This window comes from Salmo trutta, chromosome 18 (genome assembly GCF_901001165.1).
Source record: "Salmo trutta chromosome 18, fSalTru1.1, whole genome shotgun sequence".
In the NCBI taxonomy this organism is placed as follows: Eukaryota; Metazoa; Chordata; class Actinopteri; order Salmoniformes; family Salmonidae; genus Salmo; species Salmo trutta.
Window position 1 is genome coordinate 50,034,716 of NC_042974.1, and position 18,477 is coordinate 50,053,192.

Genomic DNA, 18,477 nt, shown 5'->3' on the forward strand with positions numbered 1-18,477 from the left:
ATCCAAAGGCATAACGCGCGAGTGTAAATCCAGACACAAAAAGTCAAATAGTTCCATTACCGTTCGTAGAAAGATGTCAAACGTTGTTTACAATCAATCCTTCCTTAGGGTCTTTTTAACATAAAACGTCGATAATATTCCAGCCGGACAATAGCGTATTCATTACAGAGGAAAAAGAAGGAGCGGTGCGCCAAATGTGCCCACGCAGTAAACAACTCACTGGTCCCAGGCAGTCCACTCATTGACTGAGCTCCTATTTTCTGCCCAGTAACAGGAGAAGGATGAAACACGTTTCTAAAGGCTGTTGACAGCCAATGGAAGCCTTAGGAAGTACAACGTGACCCCACAGACACTGTAGTTTTGATAGGGATTCAAAAGAAGAACTACAATTCTCAGATTTCCCACTTCCTGGTTGGATTTTTCTCAGGTTTTTGCCTGCCATATGAGTTCTGTTATACTCACAGACATCATTCAAACAGTTTTAGAAACTTCAGAGTGTTTTCTATTAATATTTGACTATGTGCCCGAGTATTAGGCAGTTTACTCTGGGCATGCTTTTCATCCGAAAATGAAAATACTGCCCCCTATACCTTAAAAAGTTAATATGACACCACATAGGCGTCCCGAGTGGCGCAGCGGTCTAAGGGACTGCATTGCATTCCGTGGCCGCGAGTCCCATAGGACAGCGCACAATTGGCCCAGCGTTGTCCGGGTTAGGGAGGGTTTGGCCGGTGGGGCTTCACTTGGCTCATCGCTCTCTAGCGACTCCTTGTGGCAGGCCGTGTGCGGGCCGGCAGGTTGAATGGTGTTTCCTCTGACCCGTTGGTTCGGCTGGCTTCCGGGTTAAGCCGGCGGGTGTTAACCTCTTACATCTAGACGTTCCGCTAGCGGAACACCACTCCAGTATCCAATGATAGGGCGTGGCGCGAAATACAAACTCCTCGAAAATCCGAAAACTTCAATTTTTCAAACATGTGACTATTTTACACCATTTTAAAGACAAGACTCTCCTTTATCTAACCACACTGTCCGATTTCAAAAAGGCTTTACAACGAAAGCAAAACATTAGATTATGCCAGCAGAGTACCCAGCCAGAAATAATCACACCCATTTTTCAAGCTATCATATTTCGTTCAAAGACTGAAAAAGTCAAATGGACTCTTCACGTCCACGCGCACGCCCGTCTCATTGTTCTCAGATCGACCACTTACCAAATGCGCTACTGTTTTTCAGCCAGTAACTGCAGAGTCATCATTCAACTTTCAGGCGCCTTCTGAGAGCCTATGGGAGCCTTAGAAAGTGTCACGTTACAGCAGAGATCCTTTGTTTTGGATAGAGATGACAAAGAAGGCCAAGAAATGGTCAGACAGGGTACTTCCTGTACAGAATCTTCTCAGGTTTTGGCCTGCCATTTGAGTTCTGTTATACTCACAGACACCATTCAAACAGTTTTAGAAACTTTGGAGTGTTTTCTATCCAAAGCTACTAATTATATGCATATTCTAGTTTCTGGGCAGGAGTAATTACCAGATTAAATCGGGTACGTTTTTTATCCGGCCGTGAAAATACTGCCCCCTATCCATAACAAGTTAAGGAGCGCGGTTAGGTGGGTCATGTTTCGGAGGACACATGGGGAGTTGCATGAGACAGCGATGAGACAAAATCGAACATTAGGGAGAAAAAAGGGGGTAAAATATGTCAACAGGAATAACATTAATTTTGTCTTCCATTGTGTAAAGACACTGACAATCAAAAAATTATTAACACTCAACACACCAAAAAAAAATAGCGTATTTAAATTGTAGTAAATTTGACTAAATTACTCGCTCTAAATGTACCAAGTATAATATATCATAAAAATTACATATAAAAAATGTACACATTTATCCAAAATGTGACCAGAGGACAATGTTCAGAAAGTATTACAAAACCCACACAAAGTAGGCTATTTGATTTTAAACTATTCTTACTTCTGTAACAATGTAAAAGTTCAAACAATTATTCAGAGACAATTTAAAAATGTAGATAACCTCTCTCAATAAGATTTAGTACCTCCTTGCCTGTTACAATGTCGAACTAGTAGCCTACTTTGACAACAATTCAGTGAATGCAACAAGTATTAGATAGAGACAGATAAAGAGAGGTGATAGAAAACACAACAACTGTTCAGAGACAATTTTAAAAAGTACACAATTTCCCTAAAAGATTTGTAGGACAAATTCATATTTCACATGGCCACTTTAGTGTTTGCATTTAGCCTGGAATATGTCATGGAACTTCTGGAAGCACGGCCCCATCCTGGAATGTGGCACAAAACACGTAGCGCACCCAAAGAAGGTTTCTACACATCTTCCACTCTTTGGCCTGCGTCCACCCCGGATGCGCACCACACACCCTCTCTTGCGGCCTTCAAACTTCACCTGCTTTCAAATTGTGAGTCCACACACCCTGATGCCACACTCTTGGCTTCCCTCTTCCTGTCATTGTAGCCATATCACAAAGTGAATGCACAAGCTGCATTTTGAATGCCTTCAGGAACCAGTGCCTGCAGTTTCTGAGAAGCGACCTTTGCAGCATCCCCGACACAATGTACGCATTTATGATGACAATGCTGAGCATTCCCCAAAACACATACTCCCACCATTTTATGCCTGTGCCTCCAACATTGTAATAGTTCCTTAGTTGGTCAAGGTGGTCAACCCTGCCCATTTTATTGTTATAATCCATTACAAGCTCTGGCACTGATATAAGTTCCTACCACGTTTTAAATACAACTCCAAAACCCCTGCCACAAGGGTGAATGGTGGGACCTAGGGCAGACAATGGAAAAGTAGGCTCCCCTCTCATGTGTGCTCTCCCTCTTCCCCTACCTCTTCCTCCTCCTCTCCCCCTGCTTCTTCCTCTCCCTCCTTCCCTCCCTTTTCCTCCTCCTCTCCCTCTCTATGTTCCTCTCCCTCCACTCTCCTCTCCCACCTCTTCACTCTCCTCTCTCCCTCCACTTCACCCTCCACATCTCTATCCCTCTAATCATCTCTAACTTCTCTTCCTCCCTGCCTTTTGCTGCTTAGCCCTGACTCTCCACATCACTTCCCTCGCTTTCATCGAGCTAGAGAAATAGAGTAACAGAGGGAGACCAGACAAGCAACAAATAGGATACAATTGTGGTCAAGAACATAATCTCTCTCCCTCTCTCACTGTCTCTCTTTTCCTTTCTCTCTATTTCCTTTTCTCAACCATACACATCACATCACTGCATTTGACACTAGCTAAGTAAGTGAAAGTGAAAAAATATACTAAGAAATATACAGTGCATACGGAAAGTATTCAGACCACTTGACTTTTTCCACATATTGTTACGTTAGTCTTATTCTAAAATGTATTAAATAACATTTTCCCTAATCAATCTACACACAATACCCCATAATGACAAAGCGAAAACAGGTTTTCGATTTTTTTTAAAACAGAAATACCTTATGTATACGTAACAGTGTAGGTTCCGTCCCTCTCTTCGCCCCAACCCGGGCTCGAACCAGGGACCCTTGCACACATCAACAACTGACACCCACCGAAGCATCGTTACCCATCGCGCCACAAAAGCCGCGGCCCTTGCAACGCAAGGGGAAACCCTACTTCAAGTCTCAGAGCGAGTGACGTCACTGATTGAAACGCTATTAGCGCGCACCACCGCTAACTAACTAGCCATTTCACATCGGTTACACTCACCCCCCTTTTGACCTCCTCCTTTTCCGCAGCAACCAATGATCCGGGTCACGGCACCAATGTAGGTTCCGTCCCTCTCTTCGCCCCAACCCGGGCTCAAACCAGGGACCCTTGCACACATCAACAACTGACACCCACCGAAGCATCGTTACCCATCGCGCCACAAAAGCCGCGGCCCTTGCAACGCAAGGGGAAACCCTACTTCAAGTCTCAGAGCGAGTGACGTCACTGATTGAAACGCTATTAGCGCGCACCACCGCTAACTAACTAGCCATTTCACATCGGTTACACTCACCCCCCTTTTGACCTCCTCCTTTTCCGCAGCAACCAATGATCCGGGTCACGGCACCAATGTAGGTTCCGTCCCTCTCTTCGCCCCAACCCGGGCTCAAACCAGGGACCCTTGCACACATCAACAACTGACACCCACCGAAGCATCGTTACCCATCGCGCCACAAAAGCCGCGGCCCTTGCAACGCAAGGGGAAACCCTACTTCAAGTCTCAGAGCGAGTGACGTCACTGATTGAAACGCTATTAGCGCGCACCACCGCTAACTAGCTAGCCATTTCACATCGGTTACATATATAAGTATTCAGACCCTTTGCTGTGAGACTCAAAATTGAGCTCAGGTACATCCTGTTTCCATTGATCACCTGTGGTAAATTAAACTGATTGGACATTCATTTGAAAGGCACACACCTGTCTATATAAGGTCCCACAGTTAACAGTGCATGTCAGAGCAAAAACCAAGCCATGAGGTTGAAGGAATTGTCCGTAGAGCTCCGAGACAGTATTGTGTCAGGGCACAGATCTGGGGAAGGGTACCAAAAAATGCCTGCAGCATTGAAGGTCCCCAAGAACACAGTGGCCTCCATCATTCTTAAATGGAAGAAGTTTGGAACCACCAAGACCCTTTCTAGAGCTTGTGCCCGGCCAAACTGAGCAATTGGGGGAGAAGGGCCTTGGTCAGGGTTCCTCTGTGGAGTTGGTAGAACCTTCCAGAAGGAAAACCATCTCTGCAGCACTCCACCAATCAAGCCTTTATGGTAGAGTGGCCAGACGGAAGTCACTCCTCAGTAAAAGGCACATGACAGCCCGCTTGGAGTTTGCCAAAAGGCACCTAAAGGACTCTCAGACCATGAGAAACAAGATGTTCTGGTCTGATGACACCAAGATTGAACTCCTTGTCCTGAATAGCAAGTGTCCCGTCTGGAAGAAACCTGGCACCATCCCTACGGTGAAACATGGTGGTGGCAGCATCATGCTGTGGGGATGTTTTTCAGCGGCAGGGACTGGGAGACTAGTCTGGATCGAGGGAAAGATGAAGAGCGCAAAGTACAGAGAGATCCTTGATGAAAACCTGTTCCAGAGCGCACAGGACCTTAGACTGTGCCGAAGGTTCACCTTCGAACAGGACAACGATCCTAAGCACACAGCCCAGACAATGCAGGAGTGGCTTCGGGACAAGTCTCTGAATGTCCTTGAGTGGCCCAGCCAGAGTCTGGGCTTCAACCCGATCGCACATCTCTCTCAACCTGAGCGATGCTCCCCATCAACCTGACAGAGCTTGAGAAGATCTGCAGAGAAGAATGGGAGAAACTCCCCAAATACAGGTGTGCCAAGCTTGTTGCGTCATACCCAAGAAGACTAGAAATGGTAATCGATGCCAAAGGTGCTTCAACAAAGTACTGAGTAAAGGGTCTGAATACTTACGTAAATGTGATATTGAAGTTTTTTTGTATACATTTTCCAGAATATCTAAAAAACTGTTTTTGCTTCGTCATTATGGGGTAATGTAGCTAGCTCTCCCCGTCTCTCTCTTTTGCTTCTCCTTAATTTAGGAATAAATTAATTTGTTCAAAACTGTTCAACTATTGCCTTTTTCTCACTTTGAGTCAACTACTCATCACATTTTATGCACTGCAGTGCAAGCTTTTTGGTATTTGGTATTTTATCAGGATCCCCATTAGCTGTTGCAAAAGCAGCAGCTACTCTTCCTGGGGTCGACACAAAACATGAAACATGACATAATAGAGAACATTAATAGACAAGAACAGCTCAAGAACAGAACTACATAAAACTGTAAAAATACCCCTGGTGGCATGTCTGGTGGGCTAAGTGTGTGTGTCAGAGCTGTGTGTAAGATGACTATGCAAACAATTTGGGATTTTCAGCACATTAATGTTTCTTATAAAAAGAAGTGATGCAGTCAGTCTCTCCTCTACTCTTAGCCAAGAGAGACTGGCAGGCATAGTATTTATATCAGCCCACTGATTACAATGAAGAGCAAGACGTGCCGCTCTTTTCTGGGCCAGCTGCAGCTTAACTAAGTCTTTCCTTGCAGCACTGGACCACACGATTGGACAATAATCAAGATTAGACAAAACTAGAGCCTGCAGAACTTGCTTTTTGGAGTTTGGTGTCAAAAATGCTATCTTTATTATTTATTAATCTCCCCATCTTTACAACCAGTGAATCTATATGTTTTGACCATGACATTTTACAATCTAAGGTAACGTCAAGTAATTTAGTCTCCTCAACTTGTTCAACAGCCACACCATTCATTACCAGATTACCAGATTCAGATTCATTCTAGAATTTAGGGAATGATTTGTACCAAATACAATGCTCTTCGTTTTAGAGATGTTCAGGACCATTTTATTACTGGCCACCCATTCCAAAACAGACTGCAACTCTTTGTTTAGGGTTTCAGTGACGTCATTAGCTGTGGTTGCTGATGCGTATATGGTTGAATCATCAGCATACATGGACACGCATGCCTTGTTTAAAAATATTGAAAAGAGAAGAGGGCCTAGAGAGTTGCCCTGTGGTACACCACAGTTTACATGTTTGACATTAGAGAAGCTTCCATTATAGAGAACCCTTTGAGTTATATTAGATAGATAGCGCTGAATCCACGATATGGCAGAGGTTGAAAAGCCATAACACATATGTATTTTCAACAAAAGGTTATGGTCAATAATATCAAAGGCTGCACTAAAATCTGTACAGCTCCCACAATCCTCAATTTCTTTCAACCAATCATCAGCCATTTGTGTCAGTGCAGTATATTTTTGAGTGCCCTTCTCTATAAGTCTTTTGATAATTTGTTTATAGAGAAATAGCATTGTATTTGGTCAAACACAATTTTTTCCAACAGTTTGCTAAGAGCTGGCAATAAGCTTATAGGTCTGCTGTTAGAACCAGTAAAGGCCGCTTTATCACTCTTGGGTAGTGGAATTACTTTGGATTCCCTCCAGACCTGAGGACAAAGACTTTCCTCTAGGCTCAGATTAAATATATGACAGATAGGAGTGAGTCAGCTACCATCCTCAGTAGCTTTCCATCTAAGTTGTCAATGCCAGGAGGTTTGTTATTATTGATCGATAACAATAATTTTTCCACCTCTCCCACACTAACTTTACAAAATGCTTTTCTTTCATTCTTTTTTTTATGCATGAATACGATGACTCACTGTTCGTTGTTGGCATTTCCTGCCTAAGTTTTCCCACGTTGCCAATTAAGTAATCATTAAAATAATTGGCAACATCAAATGGTTTAGTGATGAATAAGCCATCTGATTCGTTGAAAGGTTGAGTTGAATTTGTGTTTCTGCCCATAATTTCATTTAAAGTACTCCAAAGTTTGTATCCATCATTCTTTATATCATTGATCTTGGCTTCATAATACATTTTTTTATTTTTGTTGAGTTTAGTCACATAAGTCAGCCAGTCAAATGTGCAGGCAGATTTATTAGCCACTCCTTTTGCTCTCTGTTTACATCACATACATTATCAAGCATTTCATACATATTATATAGATACTGTTTGCACTTGGTGAACTATAGCAACACCCCAAAAGTCAAATGACAGCATACCCCGTTTCTGGTTTCTGGTTGATGACAACAGCCACATGAATACAACAACAGGTTGTTTGCAAGTTAATTTTGCGATATTGACACTGATATTATTGTTAGAAAAATAAGGCCGTTCGCGACCGCTATAGTAATTTAAGGAAAGGCAGTCGACGACCGCTCTGGGTTCTAAAGCGTTAATGATAACAATTCATGTAGGGTTTATTTACCTTAAATTTATCTTAAAGTAATTTCCCAATATTTTTTTATGTTTACCTATTGATGTTTTTTCAGCGGTTTCCTGTGGGAATCCAGGTACGCCTGCCTACGGGAAGATTGTCTTCAGTGATGGAATACTGTTTTCAAGCTCCGTGGCATATGCTTGCTGGGAAGGATATAAGACTTCAGGCCTCACCACTCGCCACTGCACCACCAATGGCACCTGGACCGGCTCGGCCCCTGACTGCACAGGTACTGTACTCACTAAACAATACATTAATTGCACTATAATGGCGATAAACAGTGCCCACAAACTGTTAGGGCCTACATAAAGCTGTCCCAACAGCAGAGTCCAAACTGCAGTCCCAACACCTTACCACTGCTACACCTGGCTATCAGCAGAGCCTTGTCTGGCAGCGAAACAGTTCATTCAGCCTCATTTACTACGTTTAAAAAAAACCATAGCTGATATGGCTGACTTGCTTAAACAAATGTGGTTTCTACTGACAATTGAGATGTACAAACCATGGCATAAGGGAACAACAAGCGGATAAGAGGCAATCCGTAATTTTGATTAAGACATTATTGAGCAGCCGTAGTCAATATAACTATGTGTTCAGCACTTTTGAAATGTACAGCGACAGAATTCAGAACATGGGCCGTTCTTACAGTATTCTCCCTGTACAACAAGTCAGAAATGAGGATAAATAAAGGTGGCATAAAAGCAGACAATGAAAGCTCTTACAATATTAAATTATTACATTTCTCTAAAACAGGCTATAGGCTACATGTGCACCATCATGTCAGAACAGTAGGCTAAGTTCTGAGGGAGGAAAGGAACCAAATTATTAGGGTGAGGCACATGTGTTACTAACAGCTTACTACACAACATTCACTTAATATTGCTTTCTTGGCTACACTATACATATCTCCCTGGCATATTACATAATTTATGCAGCAGCATACAATACATTTTTGGACTCAGCTTGTTGTGGAAGGTGGCACGGAGGTCCTTTTTGTGGGCCAAAATCCCAACCCTGAATTCTGAGTTGGATGACCATTCAACATTTTCTTCCGTATTTTCCCAGTCTGACATAGACTTCAGTGAGTTCAAGACAACTGGGAAAAAACTGAGATTTCCCAGTTCCAAGTTTTTAGTTGTTTTGAACGCGTCAGAAATGCTGGATTGACAGCATGGCCAAAGTATTCAAACTGGCGTTACCCTCTTTTTCGTGATATCCAATTGGTAGTTACGATCTTGTCTCATCGCTGCAACTCTCCTACGGACTCGGCGAAGGTCGAGAGCCAAGCCGCACTGCTTCTTGACACACTGCTCGCTAAACCCGGAAGCCAGCTGCACCAATGTGTTAGAGGAAACACTGTCGACCTGATGACTGAAGTCAGCTTGCTAGAGCACGATGAGACAAGGACATTCTGGCCGGCCAAAACCTCCCCTAACCCGGGTGAAACACTGAGCAAATTGTGCGCCACCTCATGCGTCTCCCGGTCACAGCCGGCTGTGACACAGCCTGGGATCGAACCCGGGGCTGCAGTGGCGCCTTAGCACTCATTGCTGAATTTGCAATTTCCAACTTATTGTGTAATGTTTATGGCCGATGAGCACTGATAAATTTTCATCTAGAATTTCTCTTCATGTGACAAGGATTGAAAAGGATTTGCCAGTAGGTTGCAGACTTGATGCATGATGAGGACTGCTTGTTTAGCTTGCTAGCTAAGATTATGAAAGTATTGACATGATTAGTCCAATCAAAGCTACGGTAGATATAACTTGATTTGATGTCAGTTTTATCTTTGGCCAATGACCTCAAACCTTCTTGGATAGGCACTTGAGTTTTCGAGCTCTACCTGTAGATTTTGCTGTGATATAGTGTCTTCATCAGTGACAGAACACTGAGCCAATCAGAGAATATTACCAACCCGTACGCTCGGGCTCTGCCCCACCTCCCCAGAATGATGCGTCGCCACTGACTGTACTATAGGAGCACTACAGTGGACTCGTCTAACACACATCTTGTGTTCATTCAATCTAGACAATGAGACGTGGCCACAATGCACCTAATCCTACATGCCACTCTGTGCCTTTGATTATGCTTGTACAGTACTGTCTATGACTATTTGACCAATTCAACAGTGATCAGCTGTGGAGATCCAGGTCCTGTTGCCAATGGGATTTACATAGGGAATGAGTTTACCTTCAACAAGACTGTTCAGTACCACTGTAACCCAGGCCACGTCATGGATACTGTCGGTACGTCTGTGCTCCTCTGCACCAAGGACGGGTCTTGGAACCAAACCAAGTCTAACTGTAAAGGTAATTCAACTATGGTTATGACTCAATAATACTTGCCGTTGGCTTACAAAGAAACAAACATTTCTACTTTCATTTCTTTACTTATGGCTGAGATGAGAAGGTGCAACCAGAGAAATATAGTACAGATATCACAACAACACCCCAAAATTTCAAGCACTCAGAGATCAAAAGATTTCAAAAGTTTTTTGATCCTTTTTGGAGTAGTTTCTCTACCTTTTTGGCACAGCAAGCAAATTATTGACTTGCACAGACTGAAGGGATGTTATCCATGAAATGTGTAAGCTCTGTGCTATCAGATGTCAGACTTCAAACGTGTGGAGAAAACAATGTATCCAGTTAGTGGTGCAATGCAGGCAAGCATAGAGCAGGGAAGTCTCCTCCTGAGCAGATTGACAGGCAGAGAATGAATGTGTGCACTTCACATATAATTTCCCAGAGTAGTACTTTAGCAAAGCAATTGCAATCCTGTGGGTGAATACTGTTTAATATGCCAGAAGTTCCTGTTTTAGAATTGTAATATTTTATCGTCTCAGCGGGAGTGTTAAGAAATTACAGTTCATGCAATACCCTGCATATAATCAAAAACAGATACACTTCCCATAACGGATATGTATTGTGATTAAAGGGACGACTACTCCCCAATGAATTACATTACTTGCCATTAATAGGCAAGTGAAAAAACTTTCTCTCTGTTGGAGAACGGATATGATAATCAAATAGGATATGAACCATTGTAAATCATCCATTCCCTTCTATTACATCAATAGATATGTTTAGAAAATTGAGTACTTACAGTACTTACTCACTCAAAATATTGATATTGTTTTGCCCCCACATCAGTGATCATGTGTGGCCATCCTCCGGCTGTTCGCAATGGGAAAGTTGAGGGATCAGACTTGCAGTGGGGCTCCAGTGTCACCTATAGCTGCTTCGATGGGTACCAGCTATCCAGCCCTGGAATCGTCTCATGTGAGGGGAACGGCACATGGCGAGGGGAGATCCCTCATTGTCTTCGTAAGTTGAAATTCAAGTTATTTTAATACTGAACCTGAGCACTTGATCTAATCTTTGGTGCAATGGCAGTGTGCTCAAAGCTTAGCTATTTGCTGTTGCTGGTTTTTGTAAAAAATGTAATTCTATAGTAGACACATCAAACTAATGAAAGCGGTGCCTTTCAAATGAAATCTGCCGTACCTGGCCTACTTATCCTTCCTATAGCCCTGTTAAAGTTGTGCTGCTGGGGGGTGCATGACCAGACTAAACCCTCTGTGAAATGTCAGATTTGACAGATTGGAAAACTGTTGTGACAGATGCAAACATTTTATAAATTGATCCCTCAAGTATCCGCAGCTAAGTCTGCCCATAACATGAGCATTACAAGGTGCATGGATGGAGTCTGCTGCTGCAGCCTGCAGGCCTTTGATCATAAGCTCCTGACACAGTGTCAGAAGTAGAGCCAGAATGTTCAGAAATTCTATGCACAGAGTGAGTTTTCATCTAAAGTCTGCAGGAGAGCACACTCTGTAATATAAACTTCTCATGCTGTGGGTCTGAAACAGGTCTGAGTGACTTCTGCCACTAAACTCTTTGTGAAACATTTAAGTGAGGCATTTCGCAAACATGAAGGACCTATTATGAAAAAGCAACTTGAAACCATTGTATTGTCCATTATTTACATTTACATTTAAGTCATTTAGCAGACGCTCTTATCCAGAGCGACTTACAAATTGGTGCATTCACCTTATGATATCCAGTGGAACAACCACTTTACAATAGTGCATCTAAATCTTTTGGGGGGGGGGGGTTAGAAGGATTACTTTATCCAATCCTAGGTATTCCTTAAAGAGGTGGGGTTTCAGGTGTCTCTGGAAGGTGGTGATTGACTCCGCTGTCCTGGCGTCGTGAGGGAGCTTGTTCCACCATAGGGGTGCCAGAGCAGCGAACAGTTTTGACTGGGCTGAGCGGGAACTGTGCTTCCTCAGAGGTAGGGGGGCCAGCAGGCCAGAGGTGGATGAGCGCAGTGCCCTCGTTAAGGTGTAGGGACTGATCAGAGCCTGAAGGTACGGAGGTGCCGTTCCCCTCACGGCTCCGTAGGCAAGCACCATGGTCTTGTAGCGGATGCGAGCTTCAACTGGAAGCCAGTGGAGAGAGCGGAGGAGCGGGGTGACGTGAGAGAACTTGGGAAGGTTGAACACCAGACGGGCTGCGGCGTTCTGGATGAGTTGTAGGGGTTTAATGGCACAGGCAGGGAGCCCAGCCAACAGCGAGTTGCAGTAATCCAGACGGGAGATGACAAGTGCCTGGATTAGGACCTGCGCCGCTTTCTGTGTGAGGCAGGGTCGTACTCTGCGAATGTTGTAGAGCATGAACCTACAGGATCGGGTCACCACCTTGATGTTAGTGGAGAACGACAGGGTGTTGTCCAGGGTCACGCCAAGGTTCTTAGCACTCTGGGAGGAGGACACAATGGAGTTGTCAACCGTGATGGCGAGATCATGGAACGGGCTGTCTTTCCCCGGGAGGAAAAGCAGCTCCGTCTTGCCGAGGTTCAGCTTGAGGTGGTGAACCCCTGACACTCACCTACATTATATCAGGGGTTCCCAAACTTTTTCACTCAAGGCCCCCTTCCAGCATTATGGAACATCCCACCCCTCTTGTTGGTGGAGTCAACATTTTGCAGGTTTTAAACTTATTTCCTGTAATTCTACACATTTTGTCATGGGGTGCAGATAACATTTTGTCGTTTTAAAGCTAATTTCCTTGCAATTCTATACATTGTTCTATTCCTAATGTCGATTCATGTGATATTTCAGTGACTCAAACCTTACAACAAAATCTATGGGCTAAAAAAAATCTTAACTGACATGGGCTAGTTGATCTGGACATTTCTGACAAGTTATAAATACAGAGCCTTTCGAAAGTATTCAAACCCCTTGACTTTTTCCACGTTTTGTTAGGATACAGCCTTATTCTAAAATGTATTAAATATTTTTTTTCCTCATCAATCTACACACAATACTCCATAATGACAAAGCAAAAACAGGTTTTTAGACATTTTTACGAAAATGTATTAAAAATAAAAAACTGATATGACATTTACGTAATTATTCAGACCCTTTACTCAGTACTTTGTTGAAGCACCTTTGGAAGAGATTACAGCCTCGAGTCTTCTTGGGTGTGACGCAACAAGCTTGGCACACCTGTATTTGGGGAGTTTTTCCCATTCTTCTCTGCAGATCTTCTCAAGCTCTGTCAGGTTGGATAGGGACGTTGCTGCACAGCTATTTTCAGGTCCCTCCAGAGATGTTCGACCGGGTTCAAGTCCAGGCTCTGGATGGGTCACTCAAGTACATTCAGAGACTTGTCCCGAAGCCACTCCTGCGTTGTCTTGGCTGTGTGCTTAGGGTCGTTGTCCTGTTGGAAGGTTAACTTTCACCACAGTCTGAGGTCCTGAGTGCTCTGGAGCAGGTTTTCATCAAGGATCTCTCTGTACTTTTCTCCGTTCATCTTTGCCTCGATCCTGACTAGTCTCTCTGTCCCTGCCGCTGAAAAACATCCCCACAGCATTATGCTGCCATGTCCTCCAGACATGACGACTGGCATTAAGAACAAAAAGTTCAATCTTGGTTTCATCAGACTAGAGATCTTCTTTCTCATGGTCTGAGAGTCTTTTGGTGCCTTTTGGCAAACTCCAAGCGGGCTGTCATGTGCCTTTTACTGAGGAGTGGCTTCCATCTGGCCACTCTACAATAAATGCCTGATTGGTGGAGTGCTGCAGAGATGGTTGTCCTTCTGGAAGGTTCTCCCATCTCCACAGAGGAACTCTAGAAGACTGTCAGAGTGTGGGACTTTATATAGACAGGTGTGCGCCCTTCCAAATCATGTCCAATCAATTTAATTCTAAACATGTGAACTCCAATCAAGTTGTGGAAACATCTCAAGGATGATCAATGGAAACAGGATGCACCTGAGCTCAATTTCGAGTCTCATAGCAAAGGGTCTGATTACTTAAAATCAAATAAAATTGTATTGGTCACATACTCATTGTTCGCAGATGTTAATGTGAGTGTAGCGAAATGCTTGTGCTTCTAGTTCTGACCATGCAGTAATATCTAACAAGTAATCTAACAATTTCACAACAACAAAGGAATGAATAAGAATATGTACATATAAATATATGGATGAGCGATGGCCGAATGGCATAGGCAAGATGCAGTAGATGGTATAGAGTACAGTATATACATATGAGATGAGTAATGTAGGGTATGTAAAAAATTATATAAAGTTGCATTGTTTAACCTCTCTAGGGTATGTGGGACGAAATCGTCCCACCTAGTCAACAGCCAGTGGAATCCCGTGGCGCGATATTCAAATACCTTAGAAATGCTATTACTTCAATTTCTCAAACATATGACTATTTTACACCATTTAAAAGACAAGACTCTCGTTAATCTAACCACACTGTCCGATTTTAAAAAGGCTTTACAACGAAAGCAAAACATTAGATTATGTCAGCAGAGTACCCAGCCAGAAATAATCAGACACCCATTTCTCAAGCTAGCATATAATGTCACATAAACCCAAACCACAGCTAAATGCAGCACTAACCTTTGATGATCTTCATCAGATGACACTCCTAGGACATTATGTTATACAATACATGCATGTTTTGTTCAATCAAGTTCATATTTATATAAAAAAACAGCTTTTTACATTAGCATGTGACTAGCATGTGACTAGCATTCCCACCGAACACTTCCGGTGAATTTACTAAATTACTCACGATAAACGTTCACAAAAAACATAACAATTATTTTAAGAATTATAGATACAGACCTCCTTTATGCACTCGCTATGTCCGATTTTAAAATAGCTTTTCGGCAAAAGCACATTTTGCAATATTCTGAGTAGATAGCCCCGCAAGCGTTGTTCGCGCCTTCAGTTCACAAATCCAAATTCACAACGCGCAGGTCAGACAAACTCAAAAAATCCCATTACAGTTCATAGAAACATGTCAAACGATGTATAGAATCAATCTTTAGGATGTTTTTATCATAAATCTGCAATAAAGTTTCAACCGGAGACATCCTTTGTCTTCAGAAATGCAATGGAACTGAGCTACCTCTCACGTGAGCTACCCTCTCACTCAATGAGCTCTTATTCTCCCCCACTTCACAGTAGAAGCCTCAAACAAGGTTCTAAAGACTGTTGACATCTAGTGGAAGCCTTAGGAAGTGCAAAATGACCCCACAGACACTGTAGTTTGGACAGGCAATCACTTGAAAAACTACAAACCACTTCCTGTTTGGATTTTTTCTCAGGTTTTTGCCTGCCATATGAGTTCTGTTATACTCACCGACATCATTCAAACAGTTTTAGAAACTTCAGAGTGTTTTCTATCCAAATCTACTAATAATATGCATATCTTAGTTTCTGGGCGTGAGTAGCAGGCAGTTTACTCTGGGCACATCAGTCATCCAAGCTACTCAATACTACCACTATCCATAAGAGATATGCAATGACTGACTTGAGAAGAGGAAAATGTATGAAGTACAACCCAGTTTCGAAAATTGCACTTTGTGCATTCTACTATTACAACTTTCAAGATTAAGTTGAAAGCTGGACTCCAAAATAAATATGTATATTTGTATATATACTGTGTGTGTGTGTGTGTGTGTGTGTGTAATGGGAACCACTGACCTATATTATATAGGCTCTCTGTCTCACATAACCCTGTGAAGAACAAGCTCTCACAACTAGATTATCTTTTTTCACCTCATAATGTTGTGATTCAAAGAGCCATGTTATAAATGACTAGCTAGTCAGTTGTCATTTATACCCTGATGAAGACAGCTTGTCTGTCAAAATGTTGGTTATTAGGTTATTAAATTATTGCATCTGAGCTCCTAGAGTGTGTGGCTCTCCTTTTCTTTTTCAAGTGTTCTACTCCACTAGCTAGCACCTCGCTAGCCCCTCTTTCGCCTCCAGATTAGCTGGTCAGTTTTGCCTATGAAACGTTGTGATCCTCATGCCTATTAAAAAATTGTGAATCATGAAATCCTAAACCCACGTAACCCGGATGATGTGTGTGATGTGAATTGTGTGATTTGATTTATGGTCTCTTTGGTTTGTTGTGCCTAGCTGTGCTGTGTGGAGACCCTGGCACCCCAGCAGAGGGTTATGCTGAGGGGAAGCAGTTCACCTACAGGTCAGAGGTGACCTTCTTCTGCAGAGACCCCAATATCCTGGTTGGGTCCCCCAGGAGACTGTGTCAGGTTGATGGGAGCTGGAGTGGAATACAGCCCTCATGTATAGGTGGGTCGCCCATTCATACCATAATAATAATAATAATAATAATAATAATAATACACATCTGCTGCCTTAGTTGTGGTGTGTTGTACCATATCATGTTGTGTTGTGTTGTTGAGTGTTTCCTTCTTTTCTTCAGTGATGATGATGTTGGTAGGCAGTGAGCTAAACATTCCATTTGTCTTCAGATCCTGCATATAACACATGCAGAGACCCTGGAACTCCATCTTACGGGATACCAGTCACGTTCCAAGGATTTGAGGTAAGGTCCTTACTTTAAGCGATGTGAAATTATGAGTAAACAGATATCTTTGTATTGACATTTGTGCTCAGATAATTAGCTAAAACAATCCAAAATAGTATTCTGGTCAGTCAAAGTAATTCCCAGGTTGTTGACCATTTATAGTAAAGTGTCTTCTATTTTAGGTTGGAAGCAAAATCTCCTTCAAATGTCGTAAAAACTACCATATACTGGGATCTACGACAAGAACCTGTCTGGAAAATTTGACGTGGAGTGGTGTGCAACCAGAATGTATCGGTAAGACTTTTTGAACGTTTTTTTTTTGTCCCAAGACATTGTCAAGAAAACTGAAGAAGTAATTTATTAATCCAGCAGGTATCATTTTTCTTAGCATTGACTTGTTAATGACTAGAGGGAGAGATACAGGCGGTATATAGAGGGGTATGACAGCCAAAAGGAGTAAAGTATTGGTTTAGCAAATGTAACCCTTTGATTTACTGCATTCTAGATCACTACTCTCCCCATGGCAGTGTCATGTTCTCTATCCCTCTCCTTAATAACTCTGCCCAGTATTATAGGTCTTGAGCTGTATATATGGATTGAAAGACAGATCAAAACGGAAAAGCCATTGAGGGTGATGTTCAAAAGGGAATGGACATTTGAGAAATGGCTGTGTGATTCATGGACGGAAGTAAAGTAGGGATTGCTGCCCTCAGCAAAGAAATAGATAAAGTTAGCCAAGTTTGAGATGTTCGTATGTGAGTGGTAAATCAGTGTGCGATTTTGACAACATACCCCACAAAATCCTTCAGGCGTCTCCTCCACATAAAGTGGCTTCACTGTCAGAGGCTTGGGAGTAGGGAGGCTTAAGTTGATGACAGGAAGGTGTGAAGACTGAGCTCATATATTATGTTACAAATAGATAGCAACACTAAGGATTTGTTTAATAATTTCACTCCTGATAGGATTGCTTGATCTCTACATAACTCCATAGTACTGGTGTGGGTGTGGGGCTGCTGTATTCTGACCGGTAATCCCGGTCGGTGGTCAAGGGAATTTATTGTGAATTACCTTCCTTTCTTTATTTTTTGTAGCCCATGCCTGCAGACAGCCCGAGACACCATCTAACATTGACGTGAGGGCTATTGATCTACCAACTCTGGGCTATACTTTGATCTATACATGTCAAGACGGATTCTTCCTGGATGGGGGATCAGAGCACAGGACATGTAAACCTGATGGAAAGTGGTCCGGAAAGCCACCTGTCTGCAAAGGTATACTTTGGCACTGGAATATGCCTATTGTTAAAATGTCACTATTTCCGGTAAGGAGGATAAATTGTACTGTGGGCCATATATTTAGATTATCAGTTCACCTGCATCTTGTATTTATCAACTATATTTCCCCCTATACATTGGTATTCAATAAAGTAGTTAATTTGCTTTGTTCTCTGTGCTGGCTGAGAAGAATACCTAGATAACTGAGTATGCAACATTTCTGCTATCATCACATCTGAATCACTTTGGTAAAATGTGGCCAAAACAACGTTGTGACTATTAGGCTACAAGCAGTAACTGACAGTGAGTAGGTCACATCCATAAATTTAATTGAATCAATTATTTATTCCGTCTTTCAGTTGGCCCAAAAATAAATGGTAAAAAAGGAGTGGAGTCGGATGTTCAGAAAAACAAGATTGGTGGTATGTTATTTTCTCTGAGTCATCTTCTCTGTTCAAATGTCTTTTGGTATTTTGCGTCGTCATGATGATGTGGCAAGTGACACCTTGCTTCTTGAAAGTCCAA

The 18,477-nt window shown here is 42.6% G+C and overlaps 1 protein-coding gene across 2 annotated transcripts in view; it reads left to right on the forward strand.

Annotated features, from left to right (window-relative positions):
• The window catches only part of LOC115153446 (CUB and sushi domain-containing protein 1), a 537,637-nt gene that overhangs the window by 512,619 nt on the left and 6,541 nt on the right, over positions 1-18,477 (forward strand). For both annotated transcript variants that reach the window (XM_029698898.1, XM_029698899.1), the window contains exons 58-65: positions 7,869-8,045; positions 9,946-10,125; positions 10,966-11,139; positions 16,267-16,440; positions 16,623-16,696; positions 16,861-16,972; positions 17,770-17,949; positions 18,312-18,374. In XM_029698898.1, coding sequence (XP_029554758.1) covers positions 7,869-8,045; positions 9,946-10,125; positions 10,966-11,139; positions 16,267-16,440; positions 16,623-16,696; positions 16,861-16,972; positions 17,770-17,949; positions 18,312-18,374 — 1,134 coding nt within the window. The remainder of the gene's footprint in view (positions 1-7,868; positions 8,046-9,945; positions 10,126-10,965; positions 11,140-16,266; positions 16,441-16,622; positions 16,697-16,860; positions 16,973-17,769; positions 17,950-18,311; positions 18,375-18,477) is intronic.